At 46.6% G+C, this 26439-nt stretch overlaps 1 protein-coding gene across 1 annotated transcript in view; it reads left to right on the top strand.

The window, feature by feature from the left end:
- The window catches only part of GLRA1 (glycine receptor alpha 1), a 284975-nt gene extending 259128 nt beyond the window's left edge, over positions 1–25847 (top strand). Inside the window, exons 7-9 of the mRNA XM_068273147.1 lie at positions 4959–5173; positions 19176–19322; positions 25282–25847. Coding sequence (XP_068129248.1) covers positions 4959–5173; positions 19176–19322; positions 25282–25572 — 653 coding nt within the window. The 3' untranslated portion in view covers positions 25573–25847. The remainder of the gene's footprint in view (positions 1–4958; positions 5174–19175; positions 19323–25281) is intronic.
- Positions 25848–26439: the final 592 nt, after the last annotated feature.

The following is a 26439-nucleotide window of genomic DNA, read 5'->3' as shown; positions in this document are numbered from 1 at the left end:
GGTTTCATTTGCGATTACTTAAATTTGCTCATTCGAAATTTGCTCATTCCGATCATCCCTAGGCAGCAGGCATGGCATGCACGTCCCGAGGTAGTGACCAATAATAACAATACAGGAGGACTTTCGAGGCCCTGCTGTACATGAGATGAATCAACTTTAAATCCTTTAACGAGAATCTATTATGGAGGGCAAGTCTGCCACCCATTCAAGTGAAAGTTATGCACTGACTGCCAGGTATAATACAATGTGCAGTCAAAGATGCAGTGAAAGGTATGCCATGACTGCAAACAGCCGTTTGTGTAGTGACGGCCGTGCTGGACTGGTGCGCACCATGACGAGAGTGCAGGTTATGGCGGCTTTCAAGCCCATATGCTCGCCTGGCTGATGTAGCTGAATGACAGAACAGTGATTGTCCAGCTGATCAAATTTGGTCTGACCACAATGAAGCAACGACCTTATTATCGTGCCCCCTACCGAGATACTCCTATAGCCGGCGTGCATTGCTTCATTGTGATACGCAAACCCCTTCACCGCGGCAAGGTAATGATCACGAAGGGGAATTGACACATGTACATGCCTTTTGTTTTGTTGTTGCAGCTGCAGTACAGCCAGAAAAATTAGGCAGGCATGTACACGCATCAGAAAAATTAGTATAGCGACCACTGCTAGCAGCGGCCTTAAAAATTCAGGAATTCAACTGGAGTCCTGGACCCTGTTGGTGGTGGCAGAGAAGGCAGTCAAGCGGCCTGCAGGCAGAGGTGCTGTGTGGGGAGCGACTTAGTCTTGGGGCAGGCAGTCACACGGCGTGCAGGCAGAGATGCTGTGTGTGGGGACTGACTTCGGGCAGGCCTGAGCGTGCTTTGTAGACCAGGCATCTGTGGTCAGATGGACTCTTGACCCAACGCTGTGTGCCAAAGATGTAACCACTTGCCTTTCAAAATCACGGTACAGTTTAGGTATCTCCTTTTTTGAGAAAAAATTGCGGCCTGGTATCTTCCACTGCAGTGTGTTGCTTTGCTTTTGTGTGCTGCTTTTCCTCAGGTGGTCATCCCATTGCAGTTTGTGCTTTGTAATCATGTGCCTTCGTAAAGCAGCTGTCCCTACGCGGGTCTTGGTCTTTGCACGGCTCAATTTTCGGTGGCAGAGAGTACAGATGGCATTGCTCTCATCTGAGGCAGACGCACAAAAAAATGTCCACACAGCTGAGCCCTGGGGTGATGGCACTTTGGTGGTGGTGGCCGACTGAGTGTTAAGTGGGGTGCCAGAATCAGAGCAGGAAGATATGTCACGCCTCCGTGCAGAAGCTGAGAAAGATGAGGTGTTCTGTGTTAAATAGTCAACTATGTCCTGACAATATTGGGGGTTGATGGCACGTGCCTTCTTCTGAACATTGTACTTTGATCGAGGGCTGCACGAAATCATGACAGGGCGACCTCGAACAGACCTGCCAGGTGGCCTGCCTCTGGGTCTGCCTCTACCTCTGTCTCTACCTGTTTTGTCCATATCAAGGGGGGGATGAAGTGAAAGGTATGCACTGACTTGACTAATACAATGTGCAGTCACGCAGGTGCAGTTAACAGGTATGCACAGAGTGGTATATCACACTGCGTGCACTCACGTAGGTGGGTGGGTGCACTAAACACAACAGGTAGATATATGCAGTGATGGGTATTACAAATGTGCACCTGTCACAAACACGTACTGTGAACAGGTACAGTGACTGGTGGTATTAAATATCACACAACGTGTGCTCACGTAGGTAGGTGGGTGCACTGTGAACAACAGGTTCATATGCAGTGATGGGTATTATAATGTGCACCTGTCACACACAGACAGGTACCGGACAGGCACAGTGACACTGCGTGCGCTTCATAAAAATGAACGAGTCATGGATCAGTGATAATTACAAGGCCCCTCTCACTGATTCACGATGAAGATTGGACAGACTAAATTCAAATTTTGCTGTAATGACTGCCGTGGAACCACCGCTAGGTCCCATGGCCTATGACATCTCCTGCTGCTCCCCAGCAGAAAAATTGTAATCAGGATTGTGATTCAGCCACCACTAAAGCCAAAGTTATCAGCAGGACTGCCAGGGAACTGGTATTGGTGTAAAAGGAAACATCCATTACGTTCCCTTTAACATTGTGGAAATTGATCCGCCGGAATGTAGCGGTTACGGAATTTCGTTACTGCAGAATTTCTGCGATATCGGAAATTGCCTGTTCCGATCATCCCTACTACCAAGTCAAATTCCTTGTAAGTGCAAACTTACCATATTTGTCCTAGTAAAATTGATTCTGATTATAAAATGAACTGTAGCCGGTAATGCTATAAATAAATATAGGCGCCTGTGGCTGCACCTAATTTCTGGTTTGCGAATTGTCCACAAATTTCTTGCTTGGACCCGTTACTGGTTCATCAGAACAGTGATGGGAATTGGTGCATGTCGGGAGCTGTACAGATTCTGGTTACTGCTCTCTGTAAACATGTGCGGAGGGATTCAGGCTTCACTCGATTCCTGACTGTAACCCATGTTTTGCCAGAACGCTGACTGCGCCACCTACCCTCCCCCTCACCCCTTCTTCTATTGCTCATTCGCTGGGAGGTGTGCAGAATGCAAAGTCACGTCATTTGCCTAATAAAAGTTAATTTGTAAGCTTTGCTTTCAGACCATTGACAACTTTATTGACAGTGAATCACTGAGACGGACAGACATGCTGACTTGTTTTGTACATTCTAAGAAAAGCGCACAAATCACTGATTTTTGCTCATTCTGTTTTCGGCGTCTTGCACAGAACAGGCATCATCATTACAGATAATCAATTCACTCTGCATACATTTATCCTGGAGACAAATTGGTCAAGAAATAGGATCGATTTCGTCAGGTGCCTCATTTGTTTCTAGTTGGCTGGTCACAGTCATGTGACTGATCATGTGGTACTTCTGCTTCCAGCTGTAGCCAGAAGGGTCATCTGATCACATGATGGTGATCAGCCAATCAGAGACTTTCAGATCACTCGTGGATAACCAGAGGCGTAGCTAGGGTTTTCAGTGCCTGGGGACAAAGACAGTTGTTGTGCCCCCCTCTGGACAAAATGGGTGTTGTTGCAAAATGTGGTCATAGTCATGGGTGGAGTAAAATGTACAGTGGTGCCTAACCCTAAGAATCCCCTGGTGGTGCCTAACCCTAAGACCCCCCCCCCCTTAATGGTGTCTAACCCGAAGGCCCCATTCACACTTGCGTTTTGCCTTGCAAACGGACCGGATCCTGATCGGATCCTGATCGGATCAGGACCTGATCCTGATCGGAACCGTACGGTTCCGATCAAGATCCGATCAGGATCCGGTCCGTTTGCATCAGGCATGCATCAGGCTGCCATCCGGATCCGTGGGCAAAAAATAGCGAAATTAAATAAAAAAATGTTGGGGTCAGCAGAAGGTGCACCTGGTGCACCTGTAGAATCAGGTTCCTCCGCTGCAGGCCTCACCTCCACCTCCGACATTCTGCCAAAACCGCTCCAGCACGTCTGTCACTGCTGCTCCACTCCAGACATGCTTGGCCCATGTGTCCCCATCCGAAATGGCCGCTTGGATACGCATAGGAAGTGGGGTAGAACGTCAGGTTTTTGTAGGCAGTGTGTTCTGTGCCTTCCGTTTCCCATTGGTTTCTGTGTTCCGGATGGTGCTGTCAGGCTCAGGTCCGGCTCCGGTCCGGGTGCGTGGGCCGGAGATCCGGACCCAAAAAATAGCGCATGTTGGAAAAGAGTCCGGAGTCCGGATCTGATCCGGCTCCGGTACGTACGGAACTGACGCGTGTGAACGTCCGCATAGACATTACATTGCTATACGTACGTTCCGTTTGTACAGTATGCGGTCCGGATCAGACCCGGAAAATCCTGATAGCGAACACTAATGTGAACCGGGCCGAAGACCCCCTTCCTGATACCTAACCCAGGTAGTTGCTATTGGCAGTTACATGTTCCCCTATAGGGTTCAAAACGCAACTGGACGACTGGATGACGGGAACCGAAGGTCTAAATGTGCTGCCTTTGGAATTCTGTCTGAACCAGTCATAAGTGCTTTGTTTCATGTAATTGTTGCATAGACAGTGCTGGGGGAGGGGTGTAATCTCTTTTGGAGGGACAGTCCCTCTTTGGGAGCCCTGTCCCTCTGTCCCTCTTTATTCCTCATTTGTCCCTCTTTCAGGACTGATGTTCAGATCTGTGTTTTATATGTAATTTATCTACTGAAAAAATGTGTTTCATTGACTCTAAACTTATTCTTATCCCTTAAAGAGGAACTCCAGTGAAAAGAATGTAATAAAAAAAAGTGCTACATTTTTACAATAATTATGTATAAATGATTCAGTCAGTGTTTTCCCGTTGTAAAATCTTTCCTCTCCCTGATTTACATTCTGACATTTATCACATGGTGACATTTTTACTGCTGGCAGGTGATGTAGCTGCTGCTTGCTTTTTTGGCAGTTGGAAACAGCTGTAAACAGCCATTTCCCACAATGCAGCAAGGTTCATAGACAGGAAACTGCCAGGACAATGGTTCTCACAGTTTCCTGTGGGAGGGGTCTCACCACAATATCAGCTATACGGAGCCCCCTGATGATCCGTTTGTGAAAAGGAATAGATTTCTCATGTAAAAGGGGGTATCAGCTACTGATTGGGATGAAGTTAAATTCTTGGTCAGAGTTTATCTTTAAATTAATGTATTTCTTCTTTTCAAATGTTAATATGAAGAATAATGAACCAGGATAAAAAGGACCAGTATGGTTTAAATTATAAAACATATTTTTTTTCATGGAATCTTTATGGTGGGCGTGACTAGGGGTGTGTCGGGGGAGTGATTAGGGTGTGGTTTAAGTGTCACACTTTCTTATCTCAAAAGGTTGGGTAGGTATGAGCGCCGGAAGCACAGAGTTAACCCTGGTGTTTCTCTTGTAGGTAAATTCACATGCATTGAAGCTCGCTTCCACCTGGAGAGACAGATGGGTTATTATCTCATTCAGATGTACATTCCCAGCCTGCTGATCGTCATCCTCTCCTGGGTGTCCTTCTGGATCAACATGGATGCCGCTCCTGCCAGGGTTGGCCTTGGCATCACCACCGTGCTGACTATGACAACCCAGAGCTCTGGATCCCGAGCGTCTCTGCCCAAGGTTTGTATAGCTGTGGCGTGATGGCTGCTCACACACAAACACAACATCGTGCCCATCTGTAGGCTTCCAGGCATACCATACCGTGGCCATATCATTTCATCATACCGGCCTTGGTGTTCAATGTCATACCAGACGGCCTCTTGGTCATATCAATCTCTCTCCTTCATTACAGTGGTGGGAGGGGTGGGGGCAGCACCGGTGGCTTGGCCTATATGAGCTCTCTCTCAGTAGAGACTCCTACACACAAGTACTGTTTACTGCTTTGTTCTGAGCAGGTTGGTAGTTTAGGTCCATGACTGTGATCTGTAGGTTACAACAATGTCTGTTAGGAAACTCCCAGCGCTATAACCACACAGGCAGATGTTCAGGCTATGAGGCAATCAAACTGATGCCAATGCACAGACTTCTTTGAGTGACTCTTGTTTTGTACGCTGCTTTAATTTTATAAGCCATGTAAAAGCTCTCTAAAGAATGAATTATATTTATCTCCAGAGTACACAGAGGGTAGCACAGCCAAGATTTCTAGCATCCAGTCAAGTCAATTGCACTTGTATGTGGGGCAATGTTTATTAAAGGGAGAGGTCACATCTAAAACGCATATTCATTCTTGAAGACGGACTTCTTATAGTCAGGGATTCTCAAATGTCTGCAGTAGTAGAAGGTAGACAGAGTGTAGAGCATAGATAAAAAATACAGCATGCATGCAAAATGTGCAGAGAGTGGGCAAAGAGTGCATAGATCAGGCAAAGGGCAGACAAAGAGTGTAGAGCGCAGATAAAGAGTACAGAGCATGGGCAAAGCTTTCAGAGAGTGGGCAAAGAGTGCAGAGATCAGGCAAAGAGTGTAGAGCGCTGATAAAGAGTACAGAGTGGGCAAAGAGTGCAGACAGTGGGGAAGAGAGTGCAGAGATCAGGCAAACAGTGTAGAGCGCTGATAAAGAGTACAGAGTGGGCAAAGAGTGCAGACAGTGGGGAAGAGAGTGCAGAGAACAAGAAAAGAGCAGACAAAGAGTGTAGAGCATAGATAAAGTGTACAGAGGGTGGGCAAAGCTTTCAGAGAGTGGGCAAACAGTGCATAGAACAGGCAAAGAGTGTAGAGCACAGATAAAGTGTACAGAGGGTGGGCAAAGCTTTGAGAGAGTGGGCAAAGAGTGTATATAACAGGCAAAGAGTGTAGAGCACAGATAACGTGTACAGAGGGTGGGCAAAGCTTTCAGAGAGTGGGCAAATAGTGTATAGAACAAGCAAAGAGTGTAGAGCACAGATAAAGAGTACAGAGAGTGGGCAAATAGTGTATAGAAAAGGCAACGAGTGTAGAGCGCAGATAAAGAGTACAGAAGGTGGGCAAAGCTTTCAGAGAGTGGGCAAAGAGTGCAGAGATCAGGCAAAGAGTGTAGAGCGCAGATAAAGAGTACAGGGTGGGCAAAGAGTGCAGACAGTGGGAAAAGAGTGCAGAGATCAGGCAAAGGGCAGACAAAGAGTGTAGAGGATAGATAAAGAAAACAGCAGGCATGCAAAATGTGCAGAGAGTGGGCAAAGAGTGCAGAGATCAGGCAAAGAATGTAGAGCGCAGATAAAGAGTACAGAAGGTGGGCAAAGCTTTCAGAGAGTGGGCAAAGAGTGCAGAGATCAGGCAAAGAGTGTAGAGCACAGATAAAGAGTACAGGGTGGGCAAAGAGTGCATAGCACAGGCAAAGGGCAGACAAAGAGTGTAAAGCACAGATAAAGTGTACAGAGGGTGGGCAAAGCTTTCAGAGAGTGGGCAAAGAGTGCAGAGATCAGGAAAATAGTGTAGAGCGCAGATAAAGAGTACAGGGTGGGAAAGAGTGCAGACAGTGGGGCAAAGAGTGCAGAGAACAGGCAAAGGGCTGACAAAGAGTGTAGAGCACAGATAAAGTGTACAGAGGGTGGGCAAAGCTTTCAGAGAGTGGGCAAAGAGTGCAGAGATCAGGCAAAGAGTGTAGAGCGCAGATAAAGAGTACAGGGTGAGCAAAAAGTGCAGACAGTGGGGAAGAGAGTGCAGAGAACAAGAAAAGAGCAGATAGAGTGTAGAGCATAGATAAAGAGTGCAGGGGGTGGGCAAGGAAGGAACACAGAGATCAGATAAGTAGAGTGTAGAGAGCCTAATACGAAGAAACAGTTAAGGTCCATTTCATGAACTGTTCATGTGTGTAACAGCTGCACATTTGTAATACCAGTCACTGTTCATGTTCACTGTACCTGCGTGACAGCACGCAGTGTTATATACCTGTCACTGAATAACTGTTCAGTGTACCTGTGTGTGTAACAGCTGCACATTGTATTGACACCAGTCACTGCATACCTGTTTAGTGTACCTGTGTGTGTGACGGCTGCACATTGTATTGATACCAGTCCGTGCACACCTGTTCACTGCACCTGTGTGACAGCACGCAGTTTTATACCAGTCACTGCATAACTGTTCGCTGTACCTGTGCGACTGCACATTGTATTAGTCAAGTCAGTGCATACCTGATTGTAGAAATTCCCCACTTCCCAGTATTAGGGGAGTTTAATATCAGTTTTTAAGGGGATATTTTTGGTCTATATTTGTAAATTAATCCAAGTCCTTCATATATATAAAACTTGGGCAGCAAGAGTTTGTATGTTCTTCCCATGACTGCGTGGCTTTCCTTCCACATACCAAAGATAAGTTAGTTATCTTAACCTTAAAATTGGGCAGACTACAGTGCACATATGACTATAGTAGGAATTTGATTGTGAGCCCCTCTGAGGACAGTCAATGACATGACTATGTACTGTGTAATGTGCTGCAGAAGATGTCAGTGCTATATAAATACATAATAATAATATGGTAGGACATTAGACAATGACTGTGGTGGGATTAGATAGTGAGCTCCTCTGAGGACAGTCAGTGACAGGACTATGTACTCTGTAATGTGCTGCAGGAGATGTCAGTGCTATATAAATACATAATAATAATATGGTAGGACATTAGACTATGACTATGTTAGGGATTAGAGTGTGAGCTCCTCTGAGGACAGTCAGTGACATGACTATGTACTCTGTAAATGGCTGCAGAAGATGTCAGTGCTATATAAATACATAATAATAATATGGTAAGACATTAGACTATGACTATGGTAGGATTAGATTGTGAGCTCCTCTGAGGACAGTCAGTGACATGACTCTGTAAATTGCTGTGGAAGGTGAAGGCACTTTTTAAATACTAAAAAAAATACTAAAAAACTTGGATTACTTTACAAATATAGACCAGAAATAACCGCTTAAAACTCACAGAGACCAAACTAACCAAATAATGCAGTAGATACTGATCAGGATAGACCAGGGGACAGGACAAGCAGTTATCATTTGTACAGAACACATCAAGCACGAGTTTGAGGAAAGCCAGAGGTTAAATCAGGAATTTGGCAAAACCTATCAGAGGAAAAACAAGAGGAAGTCATCTGAGTTGGAAACTGAGCTGAAACAGGCTGCCGGCAAACGTAGGGTTGGAACACTAGCAGAAAAACAGAGAACTAGAATGCGGCCACAGAGACAGATGTCTGACTGGGCAAGGATTCCTCAAATCATTCATGTGGCCAGTAGTCATTTTGTATGGGTTTCTTTCTTTATGAGTGCAAGTTTTTGGAGTGTTGTGAAAATTTGGGCGCACAAAATGTCATTTCCTCGGACTCCTGAGCCTGAAAGTATCAGCGTAGGAGGGTAAGGGTTGGTTTAACCCCTTCCGCCTAACGCCGATAGGCGCCAGGGCGGTGGCTCCCCCAGGACTCCGTAATGCCGAAAGGCGTCAAGAGTGGTGGGCGGAGATTTGCAGGGTTTGCACTTCCCTGCTGAGTTAAGGAGCACTGCTCCGTAAACAAGCTGCCAGCCATAATCGCAGCTGGCAGGCTGTAAATTAAAATGTTAAAAAACGGCCAAAATTACATGTACAGCGCTGCGATCTAGTGCAGCCCTATACGGGGGACAACTCTGTCACTGAGCCTCACAAACAGATCGCTCTCATAGGCTGATGCATAAGCCTGCATGCATTTCACATGAGTGTCCAGTTGTTGGGCAAGAACATCCCCATCTCCCCAGACCGTGTCTTTCTACTGTAATCATAGAGGTACTGGGTGACGGCTTTCTCCTGGTCTAGCAGGTGAGAGAACATAAGGAGGGTAGAATTCCAGCGAGTCGGGCTATCGCAAATCAGGCGTCTCGGCGGCAACTTGTCTCCCCGCTGAATATTGGCAAAGCGTGCCATGGCCGTGTAAGACCGCCTGAAATGCCCACACAACTTCCTGGCCTGCTTCAGGACGTCCTCTAAGCCTGGGTACTTTGACACAAATCTTTGATTCAGCACATGTGCCATGCAGAGTACATGTGTCAGCTTTCCCAAATTCAAAGCGGAAATGAGATTGCTGCTGTTGTCACACACAAGGCCGGGCCGAGGCGAGAGAGGCTCCAGCCTCAGGGCAAAGTGTAGGAGGGGGCGCACAACTCACTCAGCTATCATTCTCCTATTGTGTTTGTAGCGAAGTGAAATAAGAAAAGGACATATATGGCAGTGACTGCAAGCCAGATAACTAGAGATTAAGGTGTTGGGGGGGGGGGGGGGGGGTTAGTGGCCCTGGGCCGCCACTTACTCTAATAGTAATCAGTGTGTGATGGAAAGGGGGGGGGTTATCACTTTGGTGTCTCAGCCTTGGGTGCTGGAGGACCTTGTTCCGGCTCTGGTCACACACCACGTTGCCGATCTCCAGCTGGTGCGGGGTCAGCTACTGATCCACCTGTTTGTTAAGAGCAGCCAGGAGAGCTGCTCCAGTGTGACTCTTCGCTTTGAGGCAAGACATGTCTAAGATGGCGTAACACCATCGTACCTGGCATGCAGCATAGGCCCTGGGGAGCTGGGGCTGTGTAGCTGGAGAGGAGATCGCAGCACCAGTAGAGTTGAACTGCCACTGAGCCAAGGAGGAGGAGGATGATGACAGTGAAGAGGATGTAGCACTAGCAGGAGGAGAGGAGGTGGCAGGAGGCCTGCCTGCAAGCCGTGGAGGTGTCACAAGTTGGTCCGCTGCACAGCCACATACTCCCTGCTTGCTGCCATCGGTCACCAGGTTGACCCAATGGGCTGTGTAAGTAATGTACCTGCCCTGACCGTGCTTGGCAGACCAGGCATCTGTGGTCAGGTGGACCCTTGACCCAACGCTGTGTGCCAGAGATAACACCACTTGCCTCTCAACTTCACGGTACAGGTTGTGTATCGCCTTTTTAGAGAAATAATTGCGGCCTGGTATCTTCCACTGCGGTGTCCCAATGGCCACAAATTTACGGAAGGCCTCAGAGTCCACCAGCTTGTATGGTAACAGCTGGCGAGCTAACAGTTCCGCCAAGCCAGCTGTCAGACGCCGGGCAAGGGGGTGACTGGCAAAAATTGGCTTCTTCCGCTCAAACATTTCCTTCACAGACACCTGGCTGCTGTGGGCAGAGGAGCAGGAACCGCTCAAAGTCAGAGGCGGAGTGGAGGAGGGTGGCTGTGAAGGTGCAGGGGAGAAAGCGTCTGAAGATGCTGCACCTGAAGGAGGAAGAGGAGAAGGAGGGTGGCTTTTCTTTTGTGTGCTGCTTTTCCTCTGGTGCTCTTCCCATTGCAGTTTGTGCCTTTTCTGCATGTGCCTTCGTAAGGCAGTTGTCCCTACGTGGGTGTTGGCCTTTCCACGGCTCAATTTTTGGAGGTAGAGAGAAGAGATGGCATTGCTCTGATCTGAGGCAGACACACTTCAAAATTTCCAAACCGCTGAGCCCCCCTGGGGTGATGGCACTACGGTGGCATCAGCAGCTGACATTGAAGGGAATGTTGGCTGGCTATCCATAGGTGGCGATACATGGCGCCGGACACTGCCACCAGCTGTTTCTGACGACGAGCTCCCCCTGATTTTTTCAGGAACCCGTCTCCTCCTACTCCTCTCTGACTCCCCCTCTGAACTGTCCCCCTGTTCATCTCCTCTATTGGGAACACACGTGGCATCTGTATCATCATCATAATCATCCTGCCCAGCTTCGCTTGCCTCAGACACCTACAAAACTGCACCAACAGCAGGTACTTCATCATCATTCTCCTCCTCACACGTTACGTTGCCTAACTCAGACATATGAGGTGGTATAACTTGCTTAGCGCCTTGATCTGGTTGTAACAACAATGGCTGTGCATCAGTGATTTCCCCACCAAATAACTCCTGCGAAGTGTCAAATGCAGCGGATGTGGTGCTTGTAGTAGCGCTGGTGGCTGCGGAAGATGAGGTGTTCTGTGTTAAATAGTCAACCACGTCCTGATAATCTTGGGAGTTGATGGGATGTGCGTTCTTCTGAGCACTATACTTTGGTCCAGGGCCGCACGAAACCACATCAGCATGGCCTCGCCGGGTGGCCTTCCTCTGGGCCTGCCTCTACCTCTGCCTCTACCTGTTTTGTCCATATTGGGGGGATGAAGTGAAAGGTAAGCACTGACTTGACTAATACAATGTGCAGTCACACAGGTGGAGTTAACAGGTATGCACGGAATGGTATATCACACTGCGTGCGCTCACGTAGGTATATGCAGTGATGGGTAATGTATTACAAATGTGCACCTGTCACACACACGTGGCGTGAACAGGTACAGTGACTGGTAGTATTAAATACCACACTGCGTGCGTTCATGTAGGTAAGTGGGGGCACTGTGAACAACAGGTGGGTATATGCAGTGATGGGTATTGGAATGTGCTACTGTCACACACAGACAGGTACCGGACAGGCACAGTGACACTGCGAGCGCTCACATAGGTAGGTGGGTGCACTGAAGTGAACAACAGGTAGTTATATGCACTGATGGGTATTATAATGTGCACCTGGCACAGTAGTAATAATTATACCACCAAGGGGCCAAAGGCCATCTACGACTGACTGACAGGGCTGTATATAATGCAAGTGGGCCACACAAAAAAAAAATTAGATCACAAGAACAAGATTAGCTCTCAAAAGAGCTGTTGTGGCTGGGGTGCCTTTTTAACAATAAGAATCAGCAAGTAGCAAGCTAACAAGCCTACAAGAGTCCAAGTAAGCTTTACCTATAGGTCTCTCTGCAGCAGCTCTCCCTTGTCCAATTACTGCAGGCACACAAGTGAGTAAAAAGCCTGACGCTGCCTGCCTTTTATAGGGGGGGGGGGGGGGGGGGGCTCCAGGAGGGTGTGTAGCCTGATTGGCTACAATGTCAGGATTAGGTTGGAAGTTTTTGTTTGATGCTAATATTTATTCCAGACCTCTTGCTCCCCCCAAAAAACAGACTGTTCCAAAATAAATAACGTTGAAACAAGATGGTCCCGAATTCTGTTAAAGGGCAGCAATCAAAAATGCCTGGATTTACAGTATATTGTCTGTGGATGTATTATGTAACAATTCACACATTTCTATGTAAGTTTTTTATTTATTTATTTTTTCTTTGTCACTTTAATATGAATCTTTGAACAGTTGCATTTGTTGATTGAGGATCAGGACTAATCCGCAATAAAAAGGGCTGAGTTTAAAATCGTGTAGCCGCATAATATAGTGCAGGAATGGCTGCATTACTATGTCTTTCTTCTGGAGTTTAGTTTATGTTTTTTTTTTTTTTCTTATTTTGACAGTGAAGTGACAGTGATAGCGCCCAGTGTATCTCCCTCGGTGTGCATAAATAATACAAGAGAGAACTACTGCACATAGTTTATAGTACCACTAGTAAAAACACCCGCCCATTAAATAACGGGTGCTAGGCCAATGGGCCCGTGCCACCCAAGCAACTGCGCATGGCCTTGCCCCCCCCCCCCCAATCCTCCGAAATTAGCATCTGGCCCAGTTTTAGTTTTGAGCAATCCCCCACCCACATTGATCAAAACAATGTATCCAACATACTGGAATGATATTGTTTGGAACAAGTTGGTCAGGTGAGCGTCGGTAGTGGCGTTGATTTCCCAATGACTGACGTACCCCCAGCCATTCTCTCCCCCATGTGTAATGTTTACCCCCCCGGGCCCGAGGTGAGTGTGGAAGCAGTGCTTAGCCCACCTCCTCCATTGGCCCAAGCCTTCTCTACATCACCACCTGGACCACCTGGCGTCATGTACGAGGTCACACACACGTGCTGTCAGGTCACATGGTACAGGTGCCTGGTGGCGGTGACGATGGAAAGAATAGCGCCGGTGGACAGGTAAGCCAAGCCCCACTTCCACACTCACCATGGGCTCATGCTGAGATCTATTGGAAATCTGTCTGGACTACACCGGCAGCAATAGATCACTGTCAGATCAGAGAGGGATCCATCTAACGGTGCCCATATATGGTACTATAAAAACATTTTAATTTCCATTTTATTCGACCAAAATGATTGAATCGAAAATATATTTTTTTTTTATTAAGAAAAGCGAAGGATTATCCTGTTTTTTCAATAGAAAATCCAATCGGACATGTTGGAAAAAAATGTTATATTCGATCTAACAGAATAATAGAATGAAATTATCTAATAGGGAAAAAATGAAAAAATTGTACCATGTAACTATGGACATGATAAAGGTCCAATCTGCCGACCCATCCAGTAATGTATGGGGAATCCTTCGGCTGCTTACACTGCTTACACCAGGCATGGGCAAACATGGCCCTCCAGCTGTTAAGGAACTACAAGTCTCACAATGCATTTCAGGGGTCTGACAGCCACAGTCATGACTCATAAAGGCAAATGCATTGTGGGACTTGTAGTTCCGTAACAGCTGGAGGGCCGAGTTTGCCCATGCCTGGCTTACACAATACACCCATGGAATAATTGCCTTTAGCATTTTTTTTTGTCCTTTAACTACTTAAGCTTTTCGGACGTAGCTCCTACATCCAAAAATGCATGCTAGATGTAGGAGCTACGTCCATGAAAAACCCCGTCCCCACGGCCAATTGTGCATTCACCTGTAGGGGTACTCATCACTGGCTGCTCCTTAGCCTGGAGATCAATGAATGGGAGCGCAGTTCCCATTTATTGATCTAAGTCCCCATTGTAATGATTGGCGGCTTCTATGAGCCACGATCATTCAGAAAAAAAGAAGTTACACGTCCTCTCTTCACTTCCTGACTGCGGACATCTGGTGGCCAAATAGTAAAATTACAACTACATAAATGTATTTAAAAAAAAGAACAAGAAGTACATTTAAAATTAATTCTTTCCTCCCACACTCTCCCATAGTACCCCCAACAATGAAATAATAAAAAAAAGACTATAAAAAAATACATAAATAGTCACCTTAGGGACTGAACTTTTTTATTATGTATGTCTAGAGGGTATATTATTGTAATTTTTAAAATTTATAATCTTGTAAATAGTGATAGACACAAAACTGATAAAATGCACCTCTATTTCCAAACAAAATATTGGTGCCATACATTGTGATAGAGGCATAATTTAAATGGTTTAATAACCAGGACAAATGGGTAAATCAAATATGTGGGTTTTAATTATGGTAGCATGTATTAATTGAAAACTATAATGGCCAAAAACTGAGAAGTTATGAATTATTTTTCAATTTTTTTCTTAATATTCCCGTTAAAATGCATTTAGGAAAAAAAAATCCTAGCAAAATGTACCATCCAAAGAAAGCCTAATTGGTGGCGGAAAAACAAGCTATAGATCCTTTCGTTGTGATAATTAGTGATAAAGTTATTGGCAAACGAATGGGAGGAGCGCTGAAATGATGCATAAGGTAAAAAAACAATGAAGGCTGAAGTGGTTCATTTCTTTAACCTTAAAGTGATGTCTTCTCCCCAGACGTTCCCTTTAAAGCGGCCATGTCACTTATCATTGTCAATCCTCGCCGTCACGACGAGGTCTCAGCTCAATGTCACGTCTCAAGGTCACGCTAACCATTTCTCATGTTTCATGTCATTCTTATTTCAGTCTCATCTCTCTGTCTTCTCATTCTCATCTGGGCCTTCATGTTTAGAACGTCATTGAGGAAAAGGAGGAGAATCTGTTTTATTCGGAGTTCTCAGTAAGGCAAGTCTGCTGGTGTATAATAGGAATTGAAGAGTTTTAACAACTGTAAACAGCTTGCTTGTAGTTACAGCAAACCTAAAGGGAAAATAAACGTATGAGATAATGATTGTATGTGTAGTACAGCCAGTCCCAGATTTACCTCACAGGAGCCTATAGGCACAAATGTCCCGGCACCCTAGGCTCCGCCCTCCATGCATGCAGGCCCGGATTTACATCACAGGAGCCTATAGGCACAGATGTCCCGGCACCCTAGACTCCGCCCTCCATGCATGCAGGCCCAGATTTACATCACAGGAGCTTATAGGCACAGATGTCCTAGCACCCTAGACTCCGCCCTCCATGCATGCAGGCCCGGATTTACATCACAGGAGCCTATAGGCACAGATGTCCTGGCACCCTAGACTCCGCCCTCCATGCATGCAGGCCCGGACTTACATCACAGGAGCCTATAGGCACAGATGTTCTGGCACCCTAGACTCCGCCCTCCATGCATGCAGGCCCGGATTTACATCACAGGAGCCTATAGGCACAGATGTCCCGGCACCCTAGACTCCGCCCTCCATGCATGCAGGCCAGGATTTACATCACAGGAGCCTACAGGCATAGATGTCCTGGCACCTAGACTCCGCCCTCCATGCACACAGACCCAAATATACATCACAGGAGCCTATAGGCACAGATGTCCTGGCACCCTAGACTCCACCCTCCATGCATGCAGGGCCGGATTTACATCCCAGGAGCCTATAGGAACAGATGTCCTGGCACCCTAGACTCCGCCCTCCATGCACACAGACCCGAATATACATCACAGGAGCCTATAGGCACAGATGTCCTGGCACCCTAGACTCCGCCCTCCATGCATGCAGGCCTGGATTTACATCCCAGGAGCCTATAGGCACAGATGTCCTGGCACCCTAGACTCCGCCCTCCATGCATGCAGGCCTGGATTTACATCACAGGAGCCTATAGGCACAGATGTCCCGGCACCCTAGACTCCGCCCTCCATGCACACAGACCCGAATATACATCACAGGAGCCTATAGGCACAGATGTCCTGGCACCCTAGACTCCGCCCTCCATGCACACAGACCCGAATATACATCACAGGAGCCTATAGGCACAGATGTCCTGGCACCCTAGACTCCGCCCTCCATGCATGCAGGCCTGGATTTACCTCACAGGAGCCTATAGGCACAGATGTCCTGGCACCCTAGACTCCGCCCTCCATGCATGCAGGCCTGGATTTACATCCCAGGAGCCTATAGGAACAGATGTCCCGGCACCCTAGACTCCGCCCTCCATGATCCTGCAATCACACACCAAACTGCACCCCAAGTGTGCTGGCTGGCCCAGCTGTCACTTCTCCCTTACTTCCCTTGCCCATCATAGGTAGCTACAAGTGCCCCTTAGTATTAGGTAGCCAGAAGAACCCTCAATATTAAGTAGCTAGAGGTGCCCCCAAGTAGTATTAGGGCTCTTGCACAGTGCGACGTTAAAGTCGCACGTTATAAAATACTTTAACGCAGAGTAACGCACAGCAATACTAAGTCTGTGCGACATTCACAGTGCACACGTTGCGTTAGTGTGTAATGTGTAGCGTTATTAGAAAGTGCTGCATGCTGTGCGTTTAGCAATGAATCTGCTGCGTTATTTGTGTTGCACATGCTCAGTAATGTTTTTTTTCCTTTTTTAAAATGTTCTGCATGCGCCGTTTTCATTCCATAGTAAATAGGAGGGTAGCACTTGGGGAGGGGAGAGCCTTTCCATCATCGGGCGCCTGTAGGCACGTGCCTATAGTGCCTTATGCTAAATCCGGCCCTGAGTACAGCTAAAAAATACAATATTAGCAGCAAAGAAAAGAGTCTCATGTTGTTTCCAGTAAATGAAGAGTTAAGAAACTTCAGTTGCTATTTCTGCAAAAGAGCTTCTCTGAGCTTACCGACCTAACTTGGGTCCAACACAGTCCTGTTTACTGAAGCACTTAAACAGCTAAGAAACAGTGAGCAACAGCTTGAGATAAGGTTGTACTGCAGGAAGGTTCAAAGGGTCATTATTTCTACTTTGTTTTATAGCTTAAAGAAAATCTGTATTGTTAAAATTGCACAAAAGTAAACATACCAGTGCGTTAGGGGACATCTCCTATTACCCTCTGTCACAATTTCGCCGCTCCTCGCCGCATAAAAAGTAGTCAAAAACAGTTTTAAAAAGTTTGTTTGTAAACAAACAAAATGGCCACCAAAACCGGAAGTAGGTTGATGTACAGCATGTCCACACATAGAAAATACATCCATACACAAGCAGGCTGTATACACCCTTCCTTTTGAAACTCAAGAGATGATTTGTGTGTTTCTTTCCCCCTGCAGCTCTCATGCACTGAATAGTGACAGGTTGTTTCTTCCTGCAGACAGCTCTGCCCGTGTCTAATTCCTCAGTTTGTGAAAGCCCAGCCAGCTCAGAGGACGATTTATCCAGCTTATTGTAAAAGATAAGAGAGCAGAGAGGCAGCCTAATGTAAATAACACACACGGGAGTGTGCATAGAGGGGGCGTGAAGGGGGGGGGGGCATGCATAGAGGGGGCGTGGAGGGGGGCGTGAATCACAGAACCACAGCACTGAAGAGTTGGCAGCCTTCCAGACACAGGCCGACAAGTCCGACAGGGGAAAGATAAGCTGATTTATTACAGAGATGGTGGTAGTAGAAAGATGCTGCAGTAAGCCAGAGCACATTAGAACAGGTTTAGGAACTTGTAGGATAGTAGAAAACAGGATGACATTTTTGTTACAGAGTCTCTTTAAAAGGGTGTGGCTTTAAAATGGCAGCTGTGACAGAATGTTGCAATGTTATAAAAAGCTATATAACTGAAAATAAAAATATAAGATGCTTTTCTTTGCTACTAATGTCCTATTCATTATCCGTATTACACATACAATTCATTTTTGCTTTAGGTTTGCTTTAAGGGCTGGTGGTACACACCATGCAATTTCCCGTCAGATCGATGGGTCAAATCAATCATTTCCATCATGTCTGATCTGCTCCCGATTGATTCTGTGCAGTGCTGATCCGAAAATCTATCTACTGCAAAAACTCCCAGCTTCCTGCCTGACCTGCTCCACGGCTGGTGAGACTTACCGAGCAGGGCTTAGTGAACTGAAGCATGTTTATTCGATATATTACCAAACTTCTACCACATGCGGTAAATCTGAGTGAATTTGGAAACAAAGTGTAAAATACTGAATGTGACATTTTACCGACCTAAATTATTTTACCGAGCTGCCCTTAGTGAATTGAGGCCAGTGTGTCTTTATGAATCAGAGCCATTGTCATATCCAGCCAGTAAAAGCATAAACCTATAAAAATGGTCATTTTAAATAGAAACCGAGGTGGCATATTGAAATCCTAATAGGACCCAGAGGCATATTGTGTGCACAATGACAATGACATGCCTCTGGGTCATTCTATCGCCGCTGCCAGCTTCCCCCTGCGCTCTGCTGTCCCCCCCCCCCTTAAAAGATCACCAGGCTAGCAACAATCTGCTTGTCGCTAGCCTGCTTTGTTTATGTGAGGCTGTCAATCAGCCTCCTCCGCAGCGCCCCCTCGATAAGCTGCTCCCCCTGCTGCTCTCCGCCTCTGTTAGCTTCCGCCAATAGGAAGCCAAGCCGCTACTCAGGTAGTACTCCTAACAGAGGCGGAGAGCGGCAGGGGGGAGCAGATTGTTGCTAGCCTGGCGATCTTTTAAGGGGGGGACACAGAGCGCAGGGGGGGCTGGCAGCGGCGATAGAATGACCCAGAGGCATGTCGTTGTGCACACGACATGCCTCTGGGTCCTGTTAGGATTTCAATATGCCACTTCAGGTTCTCTTTAAAGTGAAGAAAAATAACGCAGAGATAAGATGATAGCAAGATGGCAGCCAACCTGTACAATGTCTTCACAGGTTTGCTTCATACAATAATCTCCACATGACTCCATCTTTCTTGCAGGTGTCCTATGTGAAAGCCATTGATATCTGGATGGCCGTGTGTCTGCTGTTTGTCTTCTCTGCCCTGCTGGAGTACGCCGCCGTCAACTTTGTATCCCGACAACACAAGGAGCTGCTGCGTTTTCGGAGGAGGAGGCGACACCACAAGGTAACCTCCTCTATGACTCGGAATGTAGTACTGGCACTCAGTGGAGTAGCTACAGACCTCTGGGCCCCGATGGGGAATTTGGATGTGGGCCCCCCTCAGAAAGCGCTGCCCCCAGCTTAACTTACCCATGCCGCCGGCTTAGCCAATGCGCTCCACTCCCATTCCATGTCACTCTTATGTTTCCTCCTACAACCTGGAAGAAGAAAGCACGGAAGTGACGTTGAACTAGAGTGGAACGCATCGGCTAAGGTGGCGGCATGCGTAAGTTATCCGCCCTCTGCTGTGCATCGCTGTCTAATTAAAACAAATGGGTGTGGCCATAACATGATGTGGGCGGAACTAACTGTAATGTACCAGTGTAACACAAAGACAGTGGGCCCAAGTTTTCTCCCAAAACACAGGCAAAGTAACACTGAAGGTAATCAGACAACGTCCCCCCCTCCCCCCCACCCACAAACAGCAAAGGCCCAGAAACAGCAGGAAGACCCCTTCAGACAGCAAGACAAGTAATGTGGCAGCATTTCACCAGAGAATACACATAAAACCTGAACCTAACCCTACTCTCACACAGAACCACTACCGATGCCTAACCCCCCTGGTGGTGCCTAACCCTAAGACCACCTCCCCGGTGGTGCCTAACCCCAAGTCTCCCCTGGTGGTACCTAACTCTAAGACCCCCTGGTGGTGCCTAACACTAAGACCCCCCATGGTGGTGCCTAACCCAAAGACCCCCCCTGGTGGTGCCTGGTACAAAGACCCTCCTGGTGGTGCCTAACCCTAAGACACCTCCGTGGTGGTGCCTAACCCCAAGTCTCCCCTGGTGGTACCTAACTCTAAGACCCCCCTGGTGGTGCCAAACCCTAAAACCCCCCTGGTGGTGCCTAACCCTAAGACACCCCTGGTGGTGCCAAACCCTAAAACCCCCCTGGTGGTGCCTAACACTAAGACCCCCATGGTGGTGCCTAACCCTAAGACCCCCCCCGGTGGTGCCTAACACTAAGACCCCCATGGTGGTGCCTAACCCTAAGATCCTCCCCCTGGTACCTACCCCTAAGACCACCCCGGTGGTGCCTAACCCTAAAACCCCCTCTGGTGGTGCATAACCCTAAGACCCCTGTGGTGGTGCCAAACCCTAATACTCCCATAGTGGTGCCTAACCCTAAGACCCCCCTGGTGCTACCTAAACCCAAAGACCCTCCCCTGGTGCATAACCTTAAGACCCTCCTTCTGGTGGTGCCTAACTCTAAGACCCCTCTGGTGGTGCCTAACCCTAAGACCCCCTTATGGTGCCTAAACCTAAGGACCCCCAAGGTGATGTTTAACCCTAAGACCCCCCTGGTGGTGCCTAACCTTAACCCCCATCCCAAAGCTTTCCTTCCCTCTCTACCACAAAGCCGATGTGCTGCAATCAAGGTAAATTTCAGTGCCTAGAGGCGCCCAATTAGTGGTAGTGATTTGAAATAATCCTGGGTGCTGGAGCTTGCAGAAATGCAAATAGCGGCATTGCAGAGCAGAAATGCTGACAGAAATGCAAATAGCGGCATTGCAGAGCGGAAATGCTGGCAGAAATGCAAATAGCGGCATTGCAGAGCGGAAATGCTGGCAGAAATGCAAATAGCGGCATTGCAGAGCGGAAATGCAATGCCGCTATTTGAATTTCCGCAAGCCTCAGCACCCATATTTCAAATCACTACCGCTAATCGGGTACCTCCAGGTGCAGAAATTTACCTTGATTGCCGCATATCGCAGCCATTATAAAAGCCGGTATTCACGGCAAAGAGAGTAATTTTCTAGCAGCCACCGCCATGCCCTAATTTCCTTTCTTTGCCGCGAATCAAAGCTCTTATAATAGGTGCCTACGGCGGCACAGTTTTTTTTCCCTAAAGGGCTCTTGCACCCTTTTTTCCTGCCGAGAGAGGAAAAGAAATCATGGCTCCCAACTGTCCCTCTTTTGGAGGGACAGTCCCTCTTTGGGAGCCCTGCCCCTCTGTCCCTCTTTCCTCCTCATTTGTCCCTCTTTCAGGACTAAAGGCCTCGATTCATCAACACTTAGCAAATTTGTTAACAACAGTTTGGTAAAATACCGAATTTGTTAACTTCATTTCAGGATTCATCAAAGTTATCTACAGCTGTTAGCGAACATTCGGTAACGATTCGGTAACGATTCGCTAAAACGGAATAAAGTGCAATTCATGAAAAAGAAAGTGGGAGTGGTTTAGCGTTACATTTAGGATTAGTTTTCTCCTTCACTGCTCTGTCGTTATTCCTGTCAGATCATTGCTGACTGAGAAGATGGAGCCATTGGAAGTGGTTATGTATCAGCTGAGAGTGATTCAAAGGCGCAGAAGGGCAAGAATAAGGTCTGCAACCATATAAATTTGTAAGAGAATAGATTTATTTGCTATAACACGACATCTGCATTTCTCTTGAATCATCTTGTAAGAGAACACAGGCAGTGTCAGGGTTAACTAATTTTGCTAGCTGCACTATAATTTTTTAGAAAAGACTCCTATCAAATTGTGGGATTGTCCCAACCACTTCCAGAATCCTGGTCCAGGTGTAAAGCCCTATTCAGAATGTTGCTACGTAGTGCTCAAAGGACTGCCTTTTACCCACAATTCCATGGGAATCTTATGGCCTTGTGTTAAAGTACCGCTGTAAAATGGAAATATCGACACGTTACCGAATGGTTACCGAATTGTTATCGAATTCACACCGAATGCGGAAAAACCTTGATGAATACAACTAGAAATCGCTAAACTTCGAATTCGGTAATTTAACAAACTGGAAAAAGTTATCTCAAAGACAATGATGAATCGAGGCCTTTGTCCCTCTTTCTATGTAAATATTTATATTTCTCTACTAAAAAATGTGTTTGACTCCAAACTTTATTCCCATCCTTTAAATTGATATATTACTAATTTTAAAATGTTACTATGAAGGAAGATGAGCCAGGATAAAAAGTGCCAGTGTGGTTTGAATTATAAAACAACATATTTCTCTTATAAAATCTTTATGGTATGCATGACTAGGGGTGTGAAGGGGGCGTGATCAGGGGTGTGGCAGGGGCATGGCTTAAGTGTTCCTTTTTCTCATCTCAAAAAGTTGGGAGGTATGAGAAATAAGAAAAGGGAGGAGCAGAAAAGAAAGGTAAGAGGGAAACACAGGAGTAGGGGAAGGAAGAAAGGAAGAGCACAGAGACAAGGAAGGAAGGAAGGACAGAGAAGAGGGAAGGCTAAAGTGCCAGTTTGATAACCCTGAATTTGGCAGTGTTTTCTGATGGTGACGCAGTTTTTTACATTTTAGATTTTTGCTTTGCAAGGCTGCCACATGCGGCTCCTGTTGCGTTTCTCAGGATTTAAAAAATACAAAAACAAAAAGAAAAGGGTTGCACAGAATCGAGTTAGACTTTTGCTTCAGGGCCGATGTCAGAATTCCCTGTTGTTTACTAGAAATGCGTTCCATTGCTGGGAGCCTGCGAGTCGCCTCACTCCCCCCTCACCGGTGCGCACAAGCCCCAGGCCCGCTCTGCCGCCAGTGCCTAACGTTAATAGAATTCTCGGAGAGAACAGCATAATTGATGTTCTTCATTTCCGAGCGCCGCTCACTGCTGATCTCACTAATCACACTTTGAAAATACCGTCACCGTGACCATTTTAATTCTGGAGAAAAATTGTTCAGTGAAGGTAATTCTGTATGGAGGCGTGACGGGATCTGTCTCGCGGTGTGTTGCTGTCGGTAGGTCGGCGTTGCTTACAAAACTCATCGCCGAAGAAGCATTTTTAAAATGAAAGTCAGATAACAGGGCATTCAAATGATTTTGTGGTCAGTGGGAATTGCGCAGGATGGAGAGTCAGGACCGGCGTAAGAACACGGCAGGAAGGACAACTGCCAGAGGAGGACCTGCTGGCCAAATGGCCCAGAATGACGCATCAGTGATGATGTCATCCTGTCCTCTGTATTATGTCATGGTAGTCAGAAGCCTTTATTATAGATTACCAGAAGCTCCGGCATTGCAGAAAAATACAGAATGTGCTTTTTTCCTCTTTCCCATTAAAGAATCCGAAGCCATTAAAATTACCACTTTTTATTTCCCAGTCCTCTTCAGCATTAAAATCAAAGATGAATTGCCGCATCCCCGCAGCAGAACAATGTATTTATCCACCCAAAATCCCCAGGGCAAAATTCTGCGTTACTTCCTGAAAAAGGCAGAGCTGAGCGCAGAAACTCTGTCTCCAGTCCTGTCAATCTCTGCCTCTCCCTGCCCCTCTCAGTCTTCTTTCACTGACAGGGGTGGGGAGAGGTGGAGAGTGACAGGCCTGGAGGCAGAGCTACAGCGCAAAGCTCTGCCTCCCCGGGCAGCAAAATCTGCACTTGGAAAGTTGTAAAATTTTGCCCCGGGATTTCGGGGGGGGGGGGGGTAAATACCTCGTCCTCCCGTGGGGATGCGGCGAATCAGCTTTGGTCTTAATGCTGAACAGGACTGGGAAATAAAAAGCAGTAATTTTAATGGCTTCAGTCTCTCTTTAAAGTGCATCTGTAGTGAAAAAAGTTCTCCAGTCCAAATGGAGACATAGCTAAGTACAAAGGGGGAAGAGGCGTCCAACGGAAAATAAAACTGTGTTAAAAACAGCAAACATAATAAAGGGAGAGGGGGCAACCTTTAATAACGACACATTCATACACACATGCAAAATATTCATTGTATTCCGCTGTAAACCTCCACATTCTCTGATTGGTCCAATACTATTCAGTATTTCCAAGTCTTGTGATTGGCCTAATATTACAATTTTAGGCCAATCACGAGACTCGGAATTCGGAAATACTCGGTAGTGTGAGAGAATGTGGAGGTTTACATCAGAAATCGGAATATCACAGAAATTTTAGGCCAATCGCAAGACTTGGTAAAATGCAATAGTATCTGAGTCTTTTGATTGGCCTAAAATTTCTGCAGTATTCCAATTTTTCACTGAACTTGGGGTCACCTATACTGGGGGCACCTATAGGGGGCGCAGTGGCGTAGCAATAGGGGGTGCAGAGGTAGCAACCACATTGGGGTCCACCCTCGACCACAGTATTAGCTCTCTGTTGGCCCTATGCTGGTAATCACTTCTATAGGTGCTTTTATTAGTAGTAATCATTAATAATCTGCTCCCCATCTCCTTTTTAGCACCTCTGACACTGTGGAACTCCTTGGCAGGTTTTGGTGCGTCGTATCAATTGTTATGCATAGAGCGCTTGGGGGCCCCAATGTAAACCTTGCACCCGGGCCCATATCTCCTTAGCTATGCCAGGGGGGGGGGGGATGGGGTGAGGGAGTGGAGCACATCTAGCTACCATACTGGAGGGGGGGGGGGGGGACATCTGGTTACTATACTGGTGTGAAAAGGAGCACATTTGTTTACTGTGGGGGCGGGCGGGTCCCAATTCCGCATTAGGGCCCCGAGTTCTGTAGCTACATCACTGTTTAAAGTGTCACATGGCTTATTACCGTATGTGCCCTCATCACTTTGCAAGTTTCTACTGCATGCAAAATGTATTACTTTGTGGGTGGTCTCTTGTTTAATTCTTATGCTGAATACACACGGTGCGTTCGCGCATTCGATTTCACGCTCGATTCCCGTCGATTCCTTTATTTCCAACATGTCCGATTTGGATTTGGATGGATCGTTAGGTCGATTTGCATGCAAAGTATGCCAAATCGACCTAACGATCCATCGAAATCCAAATTGGACATGTTGGAAATAAACGAATCGATGGGAATCGAGTGGGAAATCGAGTGCGGGAACGCACCGTGTGTATCCAGCATTAGGTTTTACTTCTGTGGATGCCCAGATAGCACCAGCTGAGCGGGATTAGGAGAGGGATTAGGAGAGTGGAGACGAGAAAGCCTACTGGCGAGGGTGCAATGATTCTGTGGTCTTGTTTTGAGTAGCGCCCTGTGCTTAATCTCTTGCAGGAGGAGGACACCGGTGAAGGGCGGTTCAGCTTTGCCGCTTACGGGATGGGCCCGGCTTGCCTCCAGGCCAAAGATGGAATCACAGTGAAAGGCAACAACAACAACAACCCCACCAGCTCTGCACCTCCTGCCTCAAAGTCCCCGGATGAGATGCGTAAGCTCTTCATAAGCCGAGCCAAGAAGATTGACAAGGTGTCCAGGATTGGGTTTCCTTTGGTTTTTCTTATCTTCAACACTTTCTACTGGATCATCTACAAGATTGTGCGTAGCGAGGATGTCCACAAGCAGTGAACAGGAAACGAGTCAGGGGTGAGGGAGGGAAAGAGACATAAAAAAAACAACAAAAACAAAAAAAACTTGATTGAGATGAGCTTGAAATAGCGAACAAAAAGAGAAATAGCCGGAAAGTAGAGCGATTCGCTCAACGGAAAGGAAATATTTACAAGGAGGACTATTACTCTGCTTGGCAAACGTGTAGCCCACGCATTTTGCTTCTATATGTTGGGGGACACAAAAATATGATCATATTGTTTAAAAAAAAAATCATAAACTTTAAAGAAAAATGATTAGCGGTAGAAAGGAATGGAAAAGTTATTATTCAGTAGAGACAACGTAGGGTCATGATGAGTGAAATGTGTGGGTGGAAATGAAAAAAAAGCCATTGGAGAAAACGGAAGACAAAAGGCATTCTCTTCATAAACACAACACATGAAAAAAAGCTGTTCTCTTAAAAAATATAAAACAAAACAAAAAAAACTTTCAAGTTTGTGCAATAGAAATGCAGAAATGCATGATTTCAAGAATGTGGCAATATATATACATTCATATATTTGAAATATGGGGGGGGCTTTGAAATCCATAAAAGGGGGACGAGTGTTGTACATATTAAGGATTACATGGAAAGAGGCAATGGGATAGAGTTTGTTGGTCCAGGATGGATCTCTAGTATGCTGCTTGCGGAAACCGGAAAAGTGCTCCGGGGGGGGGGGGGGGGAAACAAAAAACATGTAAAATATGCAACATAGTCATGCCTAAGTATATTCTAAGATGCACATAAATAAAATGTTAGTATTTTAAATATTTAATTTGCTTACAGCTTACAACCTGGGCTCCGTGAGCCGTGGTTTGTGGAGACGCATAGATGTATAAGAGAAGTCC

The sequence above is a fragment of the Hyperolius riggenbachi genome, chromosome 3 (genome assembly GCF_040937935.1).
Source record: "Hyperolius riggenbachi isolate aHypRig1 chromosome 3, aHypRig1.pri, whole genome shotgun sequence".
NCBI classification, from domain to species: Eukaryota; Metazoa; Chordata; class Amphibia; order Anura; family Hyperoliidae; genus Hyperolius; species Hyperolius riggenbachi.
The sequence above is the reverse complement of the archived record's forward strand: the minus strand, read 5'-3'. Positions and strand labels throughout refer to the sequence as shown.